An 18,800-nucleotide genomic window follows, 5' to 3' on the forward strand; every position below is an offset into this window, starting at 1 on the left:
CCCAAAAATCTTTAATCTTTCTCGATCACATCCACAGATCACATCCACAGATCAATAAACCGATTAAATTCGAAGCCAAAATGAAAATTTGCACACTTTTCGCAATTTTAACCCTCTTCGTTTCTTCCGAAGCGAATTTTGGCTTTGGTGGTAATGACCAAGCGGATGGAAATTTACATTTGAATCATCGTAAGTTTTTTGCAGAAAAAAAGATCCAACTAATTTTTCTTGGTTTAATATCTTCTAATATTTGTGAACTACTAATCTTCTCAAATAATAAATTTTTGCAATGATAAAGTTTAAAATTGCAATATTGCAAAAAAAATCTAAAATTAAAATTTTAAGTTATTTTTAACTTCCCTAACGTTTATGCCTTGAAAAAATTTATTAAAAAAATTATTTTCTCCTTTAAATTTGCATGCATTGTTTTACATAATATGTACAACAATAATAATAATTAAATAATTAAAAATAACAATTAATAATAATTTGAAATATTATTTCAAATATGATATATGAAATAATTTAAAAATCAAAAATTTATTTTTTTAATTTTTTTATTTTACCAGGACGATGTAACACCGTCGGTACCACGGTCGTCCTAACTCGACCGGATGGATCTTCTGAATCTTGCGTTTGTCAGGCCCCACCCACCACAACGACGACACCCGGACCATCGTCAACTGCTTCGACACCTTCTACAGCTGCTACAACGCCACGAAGAACTTTCAGACCACGCCCAACCCATCCACCACCCCCACCAAGAAATACCTGGGTTTGCACAAACACACCTCGCAGGACCACGACGCCCGCACCCACAATCATACCCACGACACAAGCAGGTAAGGAAATAAAATCGCAATATGATCAATAATTTTGGTTAGGATATAAATTTTTTAATTTGGCTTTTTTTATATTTTTAGTGGGCTAAGGAAAACTAATATGCTGTCGGGTTCTGGAAATTATTTATGTATACATAAGTACTTGTAAAGATTTAGATAAAATTAGGTCTAATATGTTCCCATAGTATAATGTGTAGAATTGAGTGGTGAGATTTGTTGGAACAATAAAAATTTATAAATTACCAGAAGTTTTATTTAGCAACTAATTTAGCAAACTTTAGCAAATGTCCATTTCACGGTTAAATTTTATCCTTATGAGTTTTGCAAAAGTTTGCCAAAATTTCGCTAAGTTTGTCATAATACTCAAAAGTTTATCGCATACGTACAAAATTATGCACAAAATTTGCGGTATGCATTTCAAAAAAAGTATTGCTTATGGTCATGGATTACATAATCAATGTCGATTTCATCTGGACTAATCTTAAATACAGTACGTCATACCTGTCGGCGTTTATCATTTCATTTTACAAGATATGCGAAAATTATACTACGATATTCTCAACCAAAATAAGTCAATTAATAATTTAGTTCAAGTAAAATGCAACAATTTCTGTATTTATCAACGCATTTCCTTGTTAACAGGTACACACACAAATATGTCAACAAATTTAGCATTTATGTAAATTAATAAAAATATATATCCAATCGCATCTGGATCAATTCAACCAAATATTTGTTACGAAAGCCCCACATTTTCTGATTATTTTGTGAGGTAGTCACGAACACATTATGCGTCACCATGTCTGCTCCGATAGGAAGTCTGGCTTCCAGGAATTATTATTTATCAATATTCTTCCTTCCTACATAAATATTTAATAAATCTGAACCCGTGCTGACTGGAATTTCATCGGCCTCGTACTGCGTCATTAACCTTTTGGCATCTTAAATTATATGTATGACAAGTCCTCGTTCTTGATTGTCTCATCCTTCATACATAAAAGAATAACATGTTGTTCTAAATACAATTTTGTAAATTATGGGTACATGTTATCCAGCATGGACTAATCCAACCCAAATTGGATTAATATAGTCATCTTATTAACGCATGAGGGACAATACGCACGTCATCTTTTAATATAAAATCGTCTCAAATTTTATAACCTGACATCATTCCACTCATACCATACCTTAAAAAAACTAATTCACAACAAACATAAAACTTAAGACCTAAAAAGTTAAGATGAAAACTTTCCCAATCCTCGCCCTTTTCGCCATCCTCCTAATCTCGGAAACTTTAGGAAACCACAGTTCTGAAGAAGAGGAAGGATTCTTGTTGAATAATCGTAAGTAGCAAAAAATCGCATATGTATTTTTGCATATCCAAGAAATAATATTTTTTTGCAAAATTTTAGGACGATGTCACTCTGTCGGCACCAGGGTGACCATAACTCGACCGGATGGATCTTCAGAATCATGTATTTGTCAGGCCCCACCCACCACGACGACCTCGTCTACTACCACAACGACACCTCCACCCTCCACGACACATCATGGAGGCCGACGACCCCGACCGACCCGACCACCCCCACCACCACATTCTAAATGGGCCTGTACCTCAACCCCCGTCCCCACAACTACTAACCCACGTATGTAAAATTTAACTTATTTGCCAAAAACTCTAATTGGTGAAAGATTGTAAAAATAATTTATTCTTATTTTTAGCACCTTCAACTTAATCTGTGGTACATTTCATACAATGTATGCATGGATGGTTCTAAACTTTAATGAATAATACATACATCTAATTTATAAAATGTGTAAATTAAACTAAATTAAGTAAACTAAATTGTCATAAATAAATAGACATACAAAATGAATATTTAACTGCGTAATTTTTTTTCTGGAATTAATACAAATATTCTGTTCATATCTACCTTCCTGAATAAATAAATAAATAACTTTTCTACATATCTCGTATAGTTTAGGGAATTAATTAATATAAAAGTTCAGATCACAATTTACTATTCTCTTAATCCTTCTCAGATTCTAATTTAACTTTTTTCCCGTTACAAATTTCTCCCCAATTATTTTCCCTTTTTATCCCTACACTATTTTCCACCTTGACCTAACCCTGCCTCAGTCTTATTAACCTCTCCAGATTTTAATTCATCATCTTCCAGAATCACTTCGGTTTTTATTCGGACCACATTTTCCTCAAAATTTGTTTCCTTATCTTCTTCTCCGGACGAACTATGCTTTGTCGTTAAATGATCAAAAAGTTTATAAAATTCGACCTTCTCTCCACAAAGGATGCACAATCCGTTCCAAGAAGTGTGAATTTTTTTGGCATGTATCCCCCAAGCTGACGCCGAACTAAACGATCTCCGACACGTGTACACCGGACAGACAAAGTTATTCTGATTGGAGGTAAAATTCCTGAAATATGAATTAAAAGTAAAACTTTAAAACTTGCACACAAAAATTATCCACATGCCAAGTATTCCAATTAGGAGCAATTAAATTAAGAAACATTGGCATTCAAAAGATGACTACGTAATACTTGCAAAAATTTGCATTTTTTTTAGATTTTGCTATTAAAATACTTGCAAAAAATCTCCTTGCATTTTACTACAAAATAACTGCATAAATTCGCATTTTTGTACATTTTGCTTATAAAAAATTGCAAAAACCTTCGCTATATTTTACAATTTACAAAAATTACCCACTTACTTTTCACCCTCACTTTCCACACCCATTTTAGAATACGGTTGTATCCCACACCGTGCCCTCTTACCCGTCCTATCTACACGACATCTAAATAAGTACATATAATTATTTATTAATTTCCCATTCCTAATTAAAAGTATCAATTATAACCTTTCAAAAACATAGTGCTCATCTAAGGCATCCCTTTCTGGAAATGTTACCCCACAAGTGTGACAAGTTAACTCATCCCTTGGACAATTTACTTCGGTGCACCTGTTAAATAAAATACCAATTAATATTTCCCTAATTAAAACTAAATAATTACATAATAATAATTTTTCTTACTCATTTTCCTCCAAATGTTCCAGCAATTTCTGCTCTTCCGCAAATTGATACCCACATCTTGCACATTTCGTCTCCTTGGGCCTCCATCGCCAACGGAATTCTTTCGGGGTGTGGCTATTTAAATGAAGGACGTAACATTTTTGCGAGGAGAAGAGTGCCGAACAGACTTTGCAGCTTCGGAAGTAATTTGGGGGGAGAGGTTTGGGAGTGAAGAGGGGTAATATTTTCCAAGGGGTGAGGTTCACAGGGTCTGAAATTATATAATTAAGGTAGATAAATATGGTAGGTAGGTATTTATTGAAATCTCGATCGATGTGGCTTTAGCCTTTACAATCATATATGACATCATAAAATCCATTCAATTCATTCAAACAAAATACATACATAGTTTCATCTTATATTCAGCTAATCAATCAATCTAGTAAAGTATGTCTCTAGTTGTGGGCGAACTTCCCACAAGTAGCCGCAGCACCCCATACTGGCTAGCTACATACTATAATAAGTAACATGACAAGCGATAATCAAATAACAATATGTATGTAATAGTAGTAGTAGGGGTGTTAGGGGAAAACCGGACCATGGTGTTGGGTTCGGAAAACCCCCACATGCATTGGGAAGTTGGCCCAATACACCATTTGGCCCCTACCACAGTGGCACCCAGGTAGGAAATGAATGGCAGGGATCATAGGTGGATTCCAAGGGGTGGTGGTGGTATCCAAATGAGGATGGCGACGGCATGCAGAAGCAGACAGTTGAAGGTTGTTGGGCGGGGGCGTCCACGGACCGTGGTAAATTGCCCACGTCCCCCATGGAAGCCGTAGCCGGAGCCGAGTGACCCCCCACTTGCCCCTTCCCCCATCACAACACACCCAGGTCATGGGACCCCCGTAGACCCGATTATGCTGCCCTCCGCATGCACGATCCCCTCCCCCACCCTTCCATCAACCACTCCTCCCCACGGTCACCACCCCGATGTACCAAACAAAGACCTACCTGGGGGAGTCCTCCCGAGCGTAGATCTGACGGGGCTGGAAGTCCAGCGTATCTTCTTCGCCTGATGGCACACCTTGTCGTTGCTGGGGCGGGTGGGGTCAGGGGGCGTGAACAGGGTCGCAGATGGGGGGTGTGAGTGGACGAAGCTCACTGTGGCAATACTCCCTGGCACGCACTTTACTTGCCCTCGACAACCACCCGTGACCCAGATTGTAGAAATCCATGCAGCAGGAGCGAGAGAGAGATCCGTGTAGCCCCGTCAGAAGCTGCGAGAGAACATATAATTAAGGTAAATAATGTTTAATCTGTGAGTAATTATTACAGTGGAATTATTTAGGAGGTATAATTTCAAAATAAGTATGAACCATAGGAATATGTGACTTACAATTAGATGGATTAATTACAGAATTTAATTAATTAATTGCAAAATTAATTAATACAATAATAATTATAATTAAAATTATAAGTATCTATAAAATTATATATTATAATTATAATTAAAAGTCGTGGGTGTTTCCATCTTGACCGGAAGTAAGTATTTCCAGGCTAAGAATGATTTCTAAAGAAAATAATTCACCCCGAGGTAAAGTAAATAAACGTAGAATAATTAATTAAACAATTTTATCTAACTGTTTACCAGATTGCTATTCTTCCATGACTCTTTATGAATCTGAAATTTTTAAGAGAATATTTAACATTAATTATTTGAAATATGATCTGTAGCTAAAATAGTAAGATAATTTTACTAGGATGTAATTGCGGATAAAATTTTACACCAAATCAGCACAATAGTATTATGCGATGTAAATATTTCTTAAAATCTGTTTAAATTAATGTAAGCCACGATTTATAAATAGTTTTACCAATTGTTTCGCAGAAAGAAAAGTCCAATCTAAACAAACACATGACCTGACTTTTCCACACTTTCTTTGTTTGCTCGATTCCTTCTGCTTGACCCAAGTGAGACATTGTTTATTGCATGGAACTTTTCCATAAAAATTTCATACCTATACAAAAATCAAAATACATGCTGCAAAAATAATTGCTGCAGACATTACATATTTATTTATTACTGCCGGCATTACATTTTAACAGGTTTTCTCATAAATAAATATTATGTGCATATATATTATAAAATGATTTAAGATTAATACGCATGCAGTCCTATATTTCAGTTCCTACTTGGAGTTATGTAAAATAGTCTACACATTATAACTACATTGGATTCACATTACTTCCATGATCAACATTTACATAATTGTAAACGGATGGATACATAGATAGACCCAATTTATTTTTCATTCACTTCTTCTTCACCACCACCTTGAAATGGATAGAACCACAGAATTCACCTCAAATCTACACATCCTTGATCTGTTTTCATGTCTTGTTCTTATTTCTTTCTTACGACAATGTGCTTACATTTTGTTTAGCCAAATTAAGGAAAGGGAATGGCACATGTATGCATCATTTATTTGTCTGTATGGCTTCCCAATCTTCATCCTTAGACTAGATTGGATTCTGCAAACGTATGCATTTCTGCCTGTCGAATTATTTAGTTAGTTATTCCATTTAAAGGAAGGAAGATGTGGTCCATTTATGCATTAAGTTTGTCACTGTTTTCCCAATTTTTATTCCTTCCAATGTGTGAAGGGTTATCGTTTCAGGAATTTATTACGGTGAACGTGGCACAGAAAGCGGGTCTGGAATTGGTATGGTTTAGTTATTTGTAAATATTTTTATGTCAAAATTTGTAAATGTGATTTTTTATTTGACTTTTTTAAGCTGTCAAAAAGACTACGGGATAAATTGCCGCATGACTATATGAAGAAGGATATTTATCTGTTAAGATTTTTAAGAGGTAAACGATAAACAAACGACTTACTTTGGGTTATTCACGTCAACCCTCTCCGCTCTATAGTAATACTTATTGGCAAATTCACAAATGTTGCGAGATTTTGTAAAACTTCCGAACAAATCGACTCCATAATTTGAGTTAAAATGTAACATAACTTGTTAATTTTTTGCGTCCAATGTTTCTGCAAAATGCGATACAAAGATACGACTTATACACAAGACGTTAACCATGTACCGTATTCATAATAACGTGTTAATTAAAAAGTACTTAATACTTATCCAGATTCAGATTTCGACGTGGATGCGGCCGAAGCCAGGATAAAAAGTGTAAGAAAAACCAATTTGAAGTCTCGCGTAACAAATACGATTAATTCTTAACTGAAATTTATATCTCAGTTCGTCGACTGGCGAGCCAAACATAATATCGATAACGTCCTCAGAGAGGAATTTCCTGAATATGACGCCGAATATAGAGTAATTAGGGAGGGGTGTGACAAAGGTGGAAATCCAGGTTAGATTAACCACAATTAAAAAAATCCCAATTAAGTAAGGTTTGGTTTTATTGATTCTATTGCATACAGTGATCTCATTACCGATCGGAGACTGGGACTTAAGACGTATCGTAATTGCGGGAAAATCCAAGCGATTTGTGCGCTACGTTCAAAAAATCTTGGAAGAAGGAACCGGGTTTTTACGATGGGGTCAAGAAGAAGGCTTCAACATGACACAGGCCACGATCCTCTTTGATCTCAAAGGAGTTAATTTGGTCACACATGTTTGTGGAGGATGTAAATATTATTTTTAATCCCCAAGCTTTAATCTACTTTAAATAATAGCGGGAATTTTAAAACTTGACCAAATTATTACACTTGTTAGGTATTCCCATGTATTTGGAACTTCTCAGTTTCTCTCAAACCTACTATAGTGGATTTGCTCATAAAATCCACGTTCTATACGGTACATTTAAATTTGATCACTTTCATGAATATTATTATTGTGGTTACAAATCGTTACCCAGCACACTCCTCTAATCATCTAAACAAATTTCTACCAAATGGTAACAAAAACTCTTTTGAAAAAATTCTAAACCTATCGACATTTTTGTTCCTAATTTGACACCTATCTCTGGTGTCGATTTTTTCATTGGGTTCTCATAAATTCGTCCTGCTTAAAAATTATTTTTATCATCTACTCCTCACCGTGTGCAGGGTAACGATTTAGTACCGTACAATTTTTACAGTATTTACACATACATATTTTTATCAACTAACTTCCAAAAAAAAATACACAATGTTTTGTTTGTCCCTTATTCAGCCCCAGATTTCTCCCTGTCGTTGTGGGACCTGTACAAAAACCTATTAACTTCCAGTGTCGCAAAACTCCTAGAAATCCACGGAACTCAGAAACACCTTTTCGCTAAAGAATTATCCCGAGAGATTGACCCATCCCAATTAACCCAACGGTACGGCGGGAATAAAATTGAGGGCGTTGACCTCTCCACGATGCGATCCGCCGGACCGCCCGCATTCCTGGCAAATCCGTTCAGTCTGAAGCTAAAGGAGAAAAATATCACAGACTTTTGTGGCATTGATTGGCCCAAGATTGAAAATATTATTGCAGATTCGTTTCACAAATGAGGTTTCCTTACAAAACTTTTCTTGGTTGAATGATTTAATTTAATTTATTATTTTTCATTAATCCTATACTATTTAAACGTCCCCTTTAAGAACTAAATAAGTATTGAAAAGCGCACCGATATTCATGTTTGGTAATAAACGGTTACCCCAATCGTATTGGTAACCTTCGCTTTATACATATTTCAATATTTAAATTAAATATTTAAAGTATTTACGTTGGTCTTACAATGTATTACCAATCCCATAGAATTTTCAATTACTGATACAGTTTTCGTTCCTTATGTTTGGTTAAAATTAATACATATTATTAATGTATAAGTGCACAGATAAAAATAAAAAAAGACCTATGTGCAAGCATGTATTTACTATGGCTACATCGTGCCAAAAAGATTCTTCATATATCGTGCGATTTAGTCATAAGTAAATACATGCTTGCAGATAGGTCTTCAAAGGAAAATTTTTGTGCACTTTGGTCTTATTAGAATTAAGCATCGACTGCACTTTGGTCTATTTAGAATTAGTACGACTATATACATTTGGGCCATATAATATGGCTACATCACACATTTGACACATAGCTACAAGATCTACGAGTTGCATGAATACAAGTAAATACATTTTTACAAGACATTTGTTATTCTGTCGTTGGTCCAGAATTATGTATGCCTAGAAACATGCATATTCAAATATTAATTTGCAAATTGTTTTTAACTCTGAAAAGATGAATACCTACATGAATTATTTAGATCGAACCATATCAACGTTAACGCTCAGAAGGAGCACATGCGAAGAGGGCGGATAAAATATACATATATTCACATTTGCAAATTGTTTTTCTCTTCAAAGCTTGAGCTACATGGACTTGTATTTAAATATTAAAACCTTCAATTTTTTTTAGAAAACATCAGAGTGTTATTCCGTACTTAACTTTCATCAGTCATACATATCTTTCCTGTGAATGAATCATTTTAAACTTTTTTATAATCGTTCAACTTGACAAAAATTTGCACTTTTAATAACCTGGATTACGTGTAATTCAGGATTGTACAAATTTGAGACGATAATTATTCATATATAATTAAATTTGGGATTGGTGTTTGCAACAATGAAGCCCACTTTACTACACGTATTTCAACAATAGATTCACTTTGAATCATTCACAAGATTTCATGACTCCAACTTAAGTCTTACCAAAAGCTTTTTTCTAGATTTACATATTCATAATGAAGTATTTCTTCTGTGCCAATTTGTACACTATTTTCATCTCCGTGATTTCTAGTCATACCGTCACTCATGCAATAAACCTTACTAAATCTTTATTTCAACACTTGGATCCTGACTGTCATTTAATCGTAGCTCATCACATCAACTTCAAACGTTCTGACACTCTTTCCCCTCCAATAGAAGCTAATAAAGGAATTTACATCTATCAACTCCCACAACTTGACACTTATCCCAGCTCTGATAATAATCGAAACAATGGCCCTCGCGGAATCTACACTATTTCTCAAAAAAGTCACTTTTTATCCTCTGCTTTCTGTTTCATTGGTGTCATCCTCACAAAAAAATCTGACTTCGACCGGAAACCAGAACAACTTTCTGAGTACGTATTGTCCCAGTTGACCGGACACCAAACAGATATCTTGTATAAAATTATGTACGTCAAGTATCCTGGCATTATGTACATTAATGAAAATTCTAATCTCCACGTTTCACTACTTGTTCGCGTCCAGCTGGACTTCAACCGTGTCATGTATGACAGCCGGATATTTACCGCGGTATTCATAGTTGTATGCAATTTAATTATTGTGAAAGGCCGTGAGGAGTGGTATCATATCACTCCAATTCCTCCATGGTATTACAAATCAACACTACTCCCTGCACATGAAGTGTTTCAGGCAATACGTAAACATTCCCGCTTTCAGACATTGATGTCACCTCCTAATGTATTTTATCTTAGAACAAAACGAAACTCTTTTCTCAACATACACGGATATTATAGTCGAAAGGAGTGTTGTGAGGCGTATGGCAAGAATCGTTCCATCTAATTAGAGAGAAGCTATTGCGTCCCCGTGCCATTCTATTCTTTAGTCTCGTTTGCCTCGGAAATTTCACGTATGGTAAAGCCCACGACGATGGTTTGTCTGGGTCAATCATCATCGCGCTCAGCGAATCGGAGAGAAATTGACATATGAAAATATATACATGGATTCGTACAGGGAGATACCGTACGCCCCTATTCTCTACGTTACCACCAGGAAACAAGGATTTTCATTCATGACGTGCTATTCGAGGGAAGAGTTGTCGTTCAAAATATTCTTGAAACCGTTTCAGTTAGAAGTTTGGACCGATTTGTTGATAACGATGGTAATTACTGGGTCCATTTTTGTGGTTCTTTTTAAGAACAAATTGAAATGGGGGATGTTTTGATGCGATATCGTTCGCACAGCTGGCAATGATATCAATTGTGCTGGAAAAACCTACCGATATTGACACAAACATAAAAAAAATTTCAGCATTTAAATTCCTATTTGGGTTATGGGCCCTGCTTGTCCCAATATTAACAAATGGCTACCTGGGTCTAAGCATTACCTCAATATCGTCACCTTTAGAATCAATATCGGTTACAAAATTTAGCCAGCTGACACAACCAGGATGTGACTGGAACAACATTGAATGTCCGATTAGTAGAATTGAACAAATTGGAAAATATTTGCCCATTTTAGGAAATTATTGGCATGCCGGTAAAAGGTTTTGGAACAGAGATATCAACCCACGGTTTTCAAACCATGATATTAACCTATCGATCGAAGCCTTGCGAAATCAGTCCATTCGGAGATTCGATGAAAAGCAAGACTTCGTCCTGTTACCGTATTCCTTTGAGGAAAACATATTTAATAATGCTCCTAATCCTGGAAGCACTTTTTGTTCAGTATTAGAATGGGCGTTACGGGCGACAGACTTACATTCACAATTCCTCAACTTGCCTAAATTAAAATTTAAAGATAAAACGATATCCTCAGCTTCGAGGAAGACTCTGAGATTATTCGACTTAATTGATCCGTGGCACATTCCACACCCATATTTTGGTAATTTTTCAGATACGATGTATCTCGAAAAAGAGTGGGACATTGAGCACGCCCTCGTACATTTCCATGCTCTCAAACATGGTTTCCATTCCCACAATCTCTCCCACCATAAACTTGACTCGAACCATATACCAACACTTTCTCGGACTTTCACGGATCCCAACATCATCTTAGCTTTCCAAAATAATTTCTAAAATTCTGACATTTTCTCATCCCCAATCCTATCCAAGAAAGGAGTTAAGGACCAATAGTATTTTTACACTACATATTGCGGAATAGTAAGGAAAAGACCGGAAATATGGTAATGAAAGAGGAGGCAGAGGTCGCCTGCCTTCTCTTCTATCAATCATCCATACCACAATGATAACTTTGTCAGTCTCATTCAGCTTGCCAGCCGAGAATCATCAGCACCAGCACTAATGTTTTTAAACTTTGGGTGACTAGAGTGTGTAGGCAAGATTTAGTCACTTTGGTGGTTAGAAAATTGCAATTTTTGTCACCAAATATCTAATTTCTTTCCACAGAGATGGAATTTGATGAAACTGATTATTGAACATGAAAGATTATTAGTTGTACTACATGCGGATGCTCCTTACTGACAAATACCCTATTTGTGGCAAAAGATATTAACCTTAACATAGTGCATATATTACAAGCTTTCAAACTTTTATCACAAATAAGATATTTACTAGTAAGGAGCATCTGAATGTAGTACAACTAATAATCTATCATTTTCAATAATCAGTTTCATCAACTTCCATCCCTGTGGAGAGAAATTAGATATTTCCTAAAAAAACGGGCCATAAGCTCAACATTGCGAGGTGGTGGTGAGAGAGATGTCTCATGTATCTCCTATTGCTACTTAACATATATCACCTCCCCCAAATCAATACCACTGCTTCGACAACTTCCACCCGCCTACAAGCCATACAAGACTTGAAAATATTATTGCAGATTCGTTTCATAAATTAGGTTTAGAGAAAAAACTGATTTTATTTATGGTAGAAATTTTATTAATGGACCCTTTTTTAAGAATATTCGCAGTTCTTTGAATTTGCAAAGATCGATCAGTTTTTGAGTGATTTGAAAAATTGAAACGGCTTTGAAAACTTTGGACAATAGGAAAAATTATGAATTTCAAATTTTTGAAATCACTCAAATACTGATCGATCTGTGCAAATTCAAAGCACTGCGAAAATTCTTAAAAAGGGTCTATTAATAAAATTTCTACCATAGCTACATACATACATGCATAACATTTTATAAAGGCCGATACCCTTAACCGAAATAAATTTCATGTTAGTCAAACTGAAAAAGCTCTCGATTCAACAAACGTTCGGTTCACCAAATTTATTTTTAACCACAAAAACTTTTTACCCCATCACATATTGACATGTTTACAAGTCAGTCCTAAATATGTATGGAAAGCATATTCATTTCTGAGAAAGGTTAAATTTTAGGGTATGAAATTCCGAAAATATTTTGTCGTCATTTAAAGTTATATCCTTAACTGGTATACTAAAACTTACAACACCATATTTATACGTTCCATTCCATTCAAGGGTGTACGCAGTCCTCATGGAAAAAGAGAAAGCTCCTTGAGTCCAATTCCACACATTGCCTTGAGCAGGATAGAGCGACACGTCTTGAAAATTATATTTTTTAATTGTCAAAAATCATTACAATTTCATTCCGGATATCGATACCATTCCTACGTTACTAATTCAAAAATTAAACCCACAATCCAGTTATGGCTAACAAAACACATTTCCAAGTTGTCATCGGAGGCGACTTCAAACCTAACTGCGCACCTACCTTGCCACCCGTAACCAATTTAGGGGTAAGATTTATTAATTTCTTGACAATTTAAAAAGTATTACACATTACCCTAATTCTCTAAAGGAATCACGTTAGTTTTAACCTCCAACACTAACTTTTCAAAACAAAACATGTACTTTTCAGTTCCGCACGGAAAACGCGATCGTTCAAGTAATCGAGCTGGCTAAAGCCAGTACTCTCGTAAAGTTTGGGATTCTCACATCCTCCTCGGATAACCACGTTGGCCTTATCATTAAGGACATCACGCCGGGCAGCGTGGCCTCTCTGGACGGGCGATTGCAACCGGGCGACCACATTGTTCGCATCAACAATCAAAATTTCACCAATTTGTGCGGAGTCTCAGCCGATCGAACATTTCAGATTCTGATGACATCCACCACGAATATTCGTCTCATCGTGGCGCGGCCAATTCAAGATGACGCCCGCCTCGTCCCCGCCAACATTCTGGGGTATGAGACCGACTTGGAGAAAAGTTTAGTGGATGGGGACAATATAATTGGTGCGGTGGGACAAATTCCCACCCCATGGTCGGGAAAGTCGTCCTGGGAAGAAATCGAGTTTTGGGAGAAAACCATCCAATTTGCCCAGAATAATAGGGAAAGCTTGGAAAAGCTCTTTGAAAGACAGGAAAATACGGATAAGAAGGTTTATTGGAAATTTGACTAGATTCGGTATTTGGGAAGGATTACTGTTTGTAATAAATTGTTCGAGGGCGGGTACAAATTTGAAAAAAGATAATGACATGTTTCACTGGATGTAGTTTTGTATCAATGTTTTGTTTTTGAATAAAAAATTATATCGTTTCCCTAATTCTAATGAGTTTTTGCTTGCAATAGTTGATCATATGAGATTTTGTAGCATTTTAAAAACTAATAATTTCTTGATTGTCGATCAAGGAATGGAATATTTATTAAACAGGCATCTTTTTTCTTATATTTACTACGGGTTATGTCTGCATATAGTTCTTATCTAATTAACCAAATTTAATTACAATGTAATTAATTAGTTATGTAGTTAATAATTTTCTTAATAGTATTATGTAATACTAATCTAACAAATTTCTACGCGGATTATATTACAATACTAAACTCAAGTTCCGTTCGAATTCCATGTTCACACACAGTGAGTGTGCATCTCTAAATAAATTGATTTCTCATTGATTTTTTCCTATATTTTTAACTACAGGGTGCATGAGGGCTGTTTGCATATTTTTTAATAACATTCATTTGCACCATCTCACTGTCAAATTACTGATTGATGAACAATTTAAGTAGTAGCTTCTAAATACAACCTAACGCAGTGCCATTAGATATTTCCTAACTTTTGAGAAATTAAAAATACATACATAAAATTTACTACATTCCTTCATGAAAGAGTATCACAAAAAACACAACTATGGTACGTTTTTTTAAAATTAGAACTATTTTTTAGTGATTAAAGCTCAACACATGAAAAATTCAAATTACTACTGCTCGGTCGATTTTTGAAGGATTTCAAAAATTTAAACGGTTCTGGAAACTGTGAACTTCAATGTTTCCAGAACCGTTTAAATTTTTGAAATCCTTCAAAAATCGACCGAGCAGTAGTAATTTCAATTTTTCATGTGTTGAGTTTTAATCACTAAAAAATATTTCTAATTTTAAAAAACGTACCATAATTATTTATTAACCCTGCCCTTAATAACATTAAGCTCCCTTGCTTGATCCCCCAATCAAGATTAAGCTCATTGTCTGAACTAGACAAAAATTTTGAATTACTAGCGCTGTCCCCTTGTCTATGAAATTCGAGCCAAATTTGATTTTTAGAACGGTACAGGCCTTAACCTCTTTAATTATATGGGATCTCCTCCCACTCAACCGACACTTTACCAAGGCCCCCACCTGCTCCCTTAAAGTCCTTGCCGACACATTATTGATCCAGGAGGCCAACGTAAAAACGAAAATATTATTGACAAAAACATTCACCCAAATTACGGGGAAAATGAGAAAGGCTGGCATCGGTATTTCGTCATGCATCATTACACACACATACTGCGTAAGGATCTGTATGGTGGGGACAAGCGTTATGAAAACCGGAACAATGCGGGCCATCAGATATCCGTTGAACATTTTCTCCAAAATTTGAATACTTCGATAAAATTCGGTACATTTTTTGAAATCCGTGGATCCTTGAGCTAGTCGAATATCTCTGAAAAATTAAAACAAACATGACCTCAAGGTAAGGTAGTAATAAATCATTACAATGTGGAGTAACTATTTAGTTCTATCTCGTCGGTAAAAACTTTACGGTATTAAATTTTAATTTTGCTGAAAATATTATAACCATTTTCGCCAAAACTTATAACCAACCTGGTTGAACCATCTAGTCATTCCACATTGTAATGATTTACTTCTTTACTTTGAGTTAGGCCTTACAATACCGGTATTGTAATATGCGGTATGTCGGTAATACCGCCAATACCACATGTTACGAATACCGGTATTGCAAGCCCTACTTTGAGTGCAACTAAGGTTTCCCTTAAACGAACTTTAAATCAATCTTAATTTACTTACCGCCTCAACACATCAAAATAGTTCAGCATGGTCACAATTCCTGCAAACAGCATGTAGGCAATTTCCAACGATCCCCCCATCATGATATGGCTGCTCATCCACGTTTCAAAAAGAATAACGATATGTTGCACACCGAAAGAACTCGTCCAGCTTATCGAGGAGGAATCCTTTCTAATCGAGAGTATAAAAGGAGGGGCTGAAGGATCCAATAATATTAGTCCTGGGATGGACAACGCGACTAAAATGAGGGAGAAGAAGGCCACATGGAGGAACAATTTCATCAGTTTCGTTTCCATATTTGATTTCGGAAGAGGGTTTCCTTAAAACAAATCCTCGCTTTACACATCTGTCTGTGATCGTGAAACAGAATTAAAACTTCGAATCAAAATGTACACTCTAAAAACTGGTAACAAAGCATTCCCTCTAGGATAGGTTGTGAATCTACGCTGGGGCGGCGGTCCCAATTTTGGTGATTTCTCGGCGGCGCGGTATTTCAATTTTGAAAGAGTAGGAACTCAAACTTCCCGCCGGCCGAGGCGAGGAAATTGCTATTGACGGCGCGAAACCGGCGGCGTTAACCTCCATTTGGTAATATTTGTTATCCTGACGTTGCATTTATTTCAAGAGTAGCAACAAATTTATTATAAATTCCGGTAATACATTGATAACCATGATAGGTTTATGGAGTACCATTGGTAACGTGCTTTCACCGCGGTTTGTATGGAGTATCCTTAAATTAACTATCATTTAAATTAACTAAATTACCTTGAATCAACTTTGCCTCAAATTCCATCGCCGAATTAATCGTCTGTACCACGGCCACATCTACGTCATAATTCCACCGCCCACACAACATGATGACATAGATGGAAAAGAACGCTAACCCCTGGAATGCTCTGGCTTTCGGTAAATCCGTTAAGATTAAATGAGCCAGCATAACAATACAGTACGCTAAATGAGAAACTATTTGAAGGCGAAATATCCGTATCCTATTGAGATTCCTGGTCATTACAAAATTCCCAGATTTGGAATCAAAGTCGAACAAAATGGCCCTTAGTTTCCGAAATACTTTCAAATGGCGGAGTAGAAAAGGGAGAAAGTGAGTTGAATACATTTTCCTAAGATAAGTCAGACTTTCAGGCTAAAGCTTGACTAGCCAATCTGACATGGAACTATCAACCACGAAGAACCAGCAACTAATTACGCAAGTAATTCAGTTCTACTCATTTATTTAACAGTCCGAGGATTTCTGTCGAAACCGAAATTAATTATATAGAAACATATTTTAGAAGTTTACCCGTGTTAACACGGGCACCATTCCCGTCCAGTACTTCCCCAGTATTGAATATTTCATTAATTTTTCAGTTCAGTATTTTAATAAATACCTTAATAACTACGGCAATTCAGACATACTATGAATAATGAATACCAAAATAGAAAAGTGCTAACACTAAAATATTGCTATCCTTCAATGCAATCGTCTGTAATACATTGCCTGGATACGTTCCAGGCAGACGGAGCCTGGAGTATTCTTGCATAGAATTGTTTCTTCTGTTGGGAACATAAAACATAATCGATTATGGATTCTTGAGATTTGCAAAATCATGTTATTTCCCCGCATGGCATAATAAGTAGTTTTATGTAATTATTAGTGGATGAAAATTAATTACAACGTTGTACTAATAAATACTTTAATAAATAATGCATCCATATTCAGTCAGTTAGAGATTTTGCAGGGTATTTCGTATTATTCGAAATTTTACATCATATTGAATTTCAGACATTTGACTTATTATTATTAATTTGAATTATTACTGACACCCAGTCATTATATCTTAAAACTTGAATATTAGAAGTATTGATAAGATACTAGATGTATGAACTGAAGTATGTAATACTAAGTATTAGTATTACATACTTATTGGCAATAATTATGCAGAGTTAAAACAAATGCATGATAACAATTCAAATGTGGGCAGACCATGCTGCACAAATTTGACAAAATTTAGCATCATAACAATACAAATCCATTCATTTTTCATATATATATTTAGTATTTCTAAACCAAAATTTTAAGGAAAAGACAACATAATGAGGGTATTCATGATTCGTCGTATTCTTCGTATCGTAAAATAAGTTACGAAGGTTACGAGATTTTGTAAGCGTCGTAAGATTTTGCCATCGAAAATTGCGTTACTAAGCTTACGGTTTTTACTAAGCTTGACCCCTTGATTTATCTTCGTAAACTCTATTTTACGATACTAAGGATACGACGGAATCATGAATCCCCTCAACACTTACTTATTTTATCCTTCTTACATATATACCATCAACATCCCTTAATTGACTCATCAATCAAAATCAAACTCATTGTCTGAGTCAGACAAAAATCTTGAATTACTAACGGTGTCCCTCTATCTATGAAATTCGAGCCAAATTTTATTTTTAGCACGGTGCACGCCTTCGCCTCCTTACTCAAGATGGATCTCCTCTTGCCCCATCCACACCGCCCCATTCCCATCAGCTGTTCCCTCAACGTTCTCGTCGACACATTATTAACCCACGAGGCAAACGTGAAAATGAAAATATTGTTGCCTAAACAATTCAGCAATACGAGGGGGAAAATGAGATAAGCTGGCATTGGTATTTCGTCGTGCATCATTACGCAAATGTACTGCGTAAGAATTTGTAACGTCGGGACCAGCAGGACGAAAACGGGAACGAGTCAAACCATAAGAACTCCGTTGAACATTTTCTCTAAAATTTGAATATTTCGATACAATTCGATGCAACATTTGAACTCGGCGGCTCTCTGAGCTGTTTGGATTTCCCTAGGGAAAGAAATACAAAAATTCGCTAAATTTCGCGCACCTAACGTTTTTCGTTCGATACAGTACGCCACACCAAGAGTTTATTCTCCACATAAACTTATAGCATTGC

The 18,800-nt window shown here is 35.8% G+C and overlaps 4 protein-coding genes across 4 annotated transcripts; all 4 read left to right on the forward strand.

Moving 5' to 3' along the window:
• On the forward strand, positions 1-1,090 carry LOC110857273 (mucin-2). The gene is made up of 3 exons (XM_022105896.2): positions 1-189; positions 570-842; positions 924-1,090. Exons 1-3 carry the CDS (start codon positions 81-83, stop codon positions 929-931), a joined length of 390 nt encoding a protein of 129 aa, XP_021961588.1. The 5' UTR covers positions 1-80; the 3' UTR covers positions 932-1,090.
• Positions 1,091-1,908: 818 nt separating this feature from the next.
• Positions 1,909-4,259, forward strand: LOC110857240 (salivary glue protein Sgs-3). Its single transcript, XM_022105858.2, has 4 exons — positions 1,909-2,185; positions 2,255-2,488; positions 2,565-3,269; positions 3,917-4,259. The coding sequence occupies exons 1-3, from the start codon at positions 2,083-2,085 to the stop codon at positions 2,576-2,578; spliced, it is 351 nt and encodes a 116-aa protein (XP_021961550.1). The 5' UTR covers positions 1,909-2,082; the 3' UTR covers positions 2,579-3,269; positions 3,917-4,259.
• A 2,140-nt stretch (positions 4,260-6,399) lies between these two features.
• On the forward strand, positions 6,400-8,837 carry LOC110857300 (SEC14-like protein 2). The gene is made up of 7 exons (XM_022105916.2): positions 6,400-6,598; positions 6,672-6,747; positions 7,027-7,070; positions 7,140-7,254; positions 7,325-7,531; positions 7,620-7,700; positions 8,058-8,837. The coding sequence occupies exons 1-7, from the start codon at positions 6,473-6,475 to the stop codon at positions 8,378-8,380; spliced, it is 972 nt and encodes a 323-aa protein (XP_021961608.1). The 5' UTR covers positions 6,400-6,472; the 3' UTR covers positions 8,381-8,837.
• A 4,181-nt stretch (positions 8,838-13,018) lies between these two features.
• LOC110857312 (patj homolog) lies at positions 13,019-14,120 on the forward strand. The gene is made up of 2 exons (XM_022105925.2): positions 13,019-13,309; positions 13,432-14,120. Exons 1-2 carry the CDS (start codon positions 13,220-13,222, stop codon positions 13,972-13,974), a joined length of 633 nt encoding a protein of 210 aa, XP_021961617.1. The 5' UTR covers positions 13,019-13,219; the 3' UTR covers positions 13,975-14,120.
• The last annotated feature ends 4,680 nt before the right edge of the window (positions 14,121-18,800 follow it).

The sequence above is a fragment of the Folsomia candida genome, unplaced genomic scaffold (assembly GCF_002217175.1).
Source record: "Folsomia candida strain VU population unplaced genomic scaffold, ASM221717v1 Fcan01_Sc018, whole genome shotgun sequence".
Lineage (NCBI taxonomy): Eukaryota > Metazoa > Arthropoda > Collembola > Entomobryomorpha > Isotomidae > Folsomia > Folsomia candida.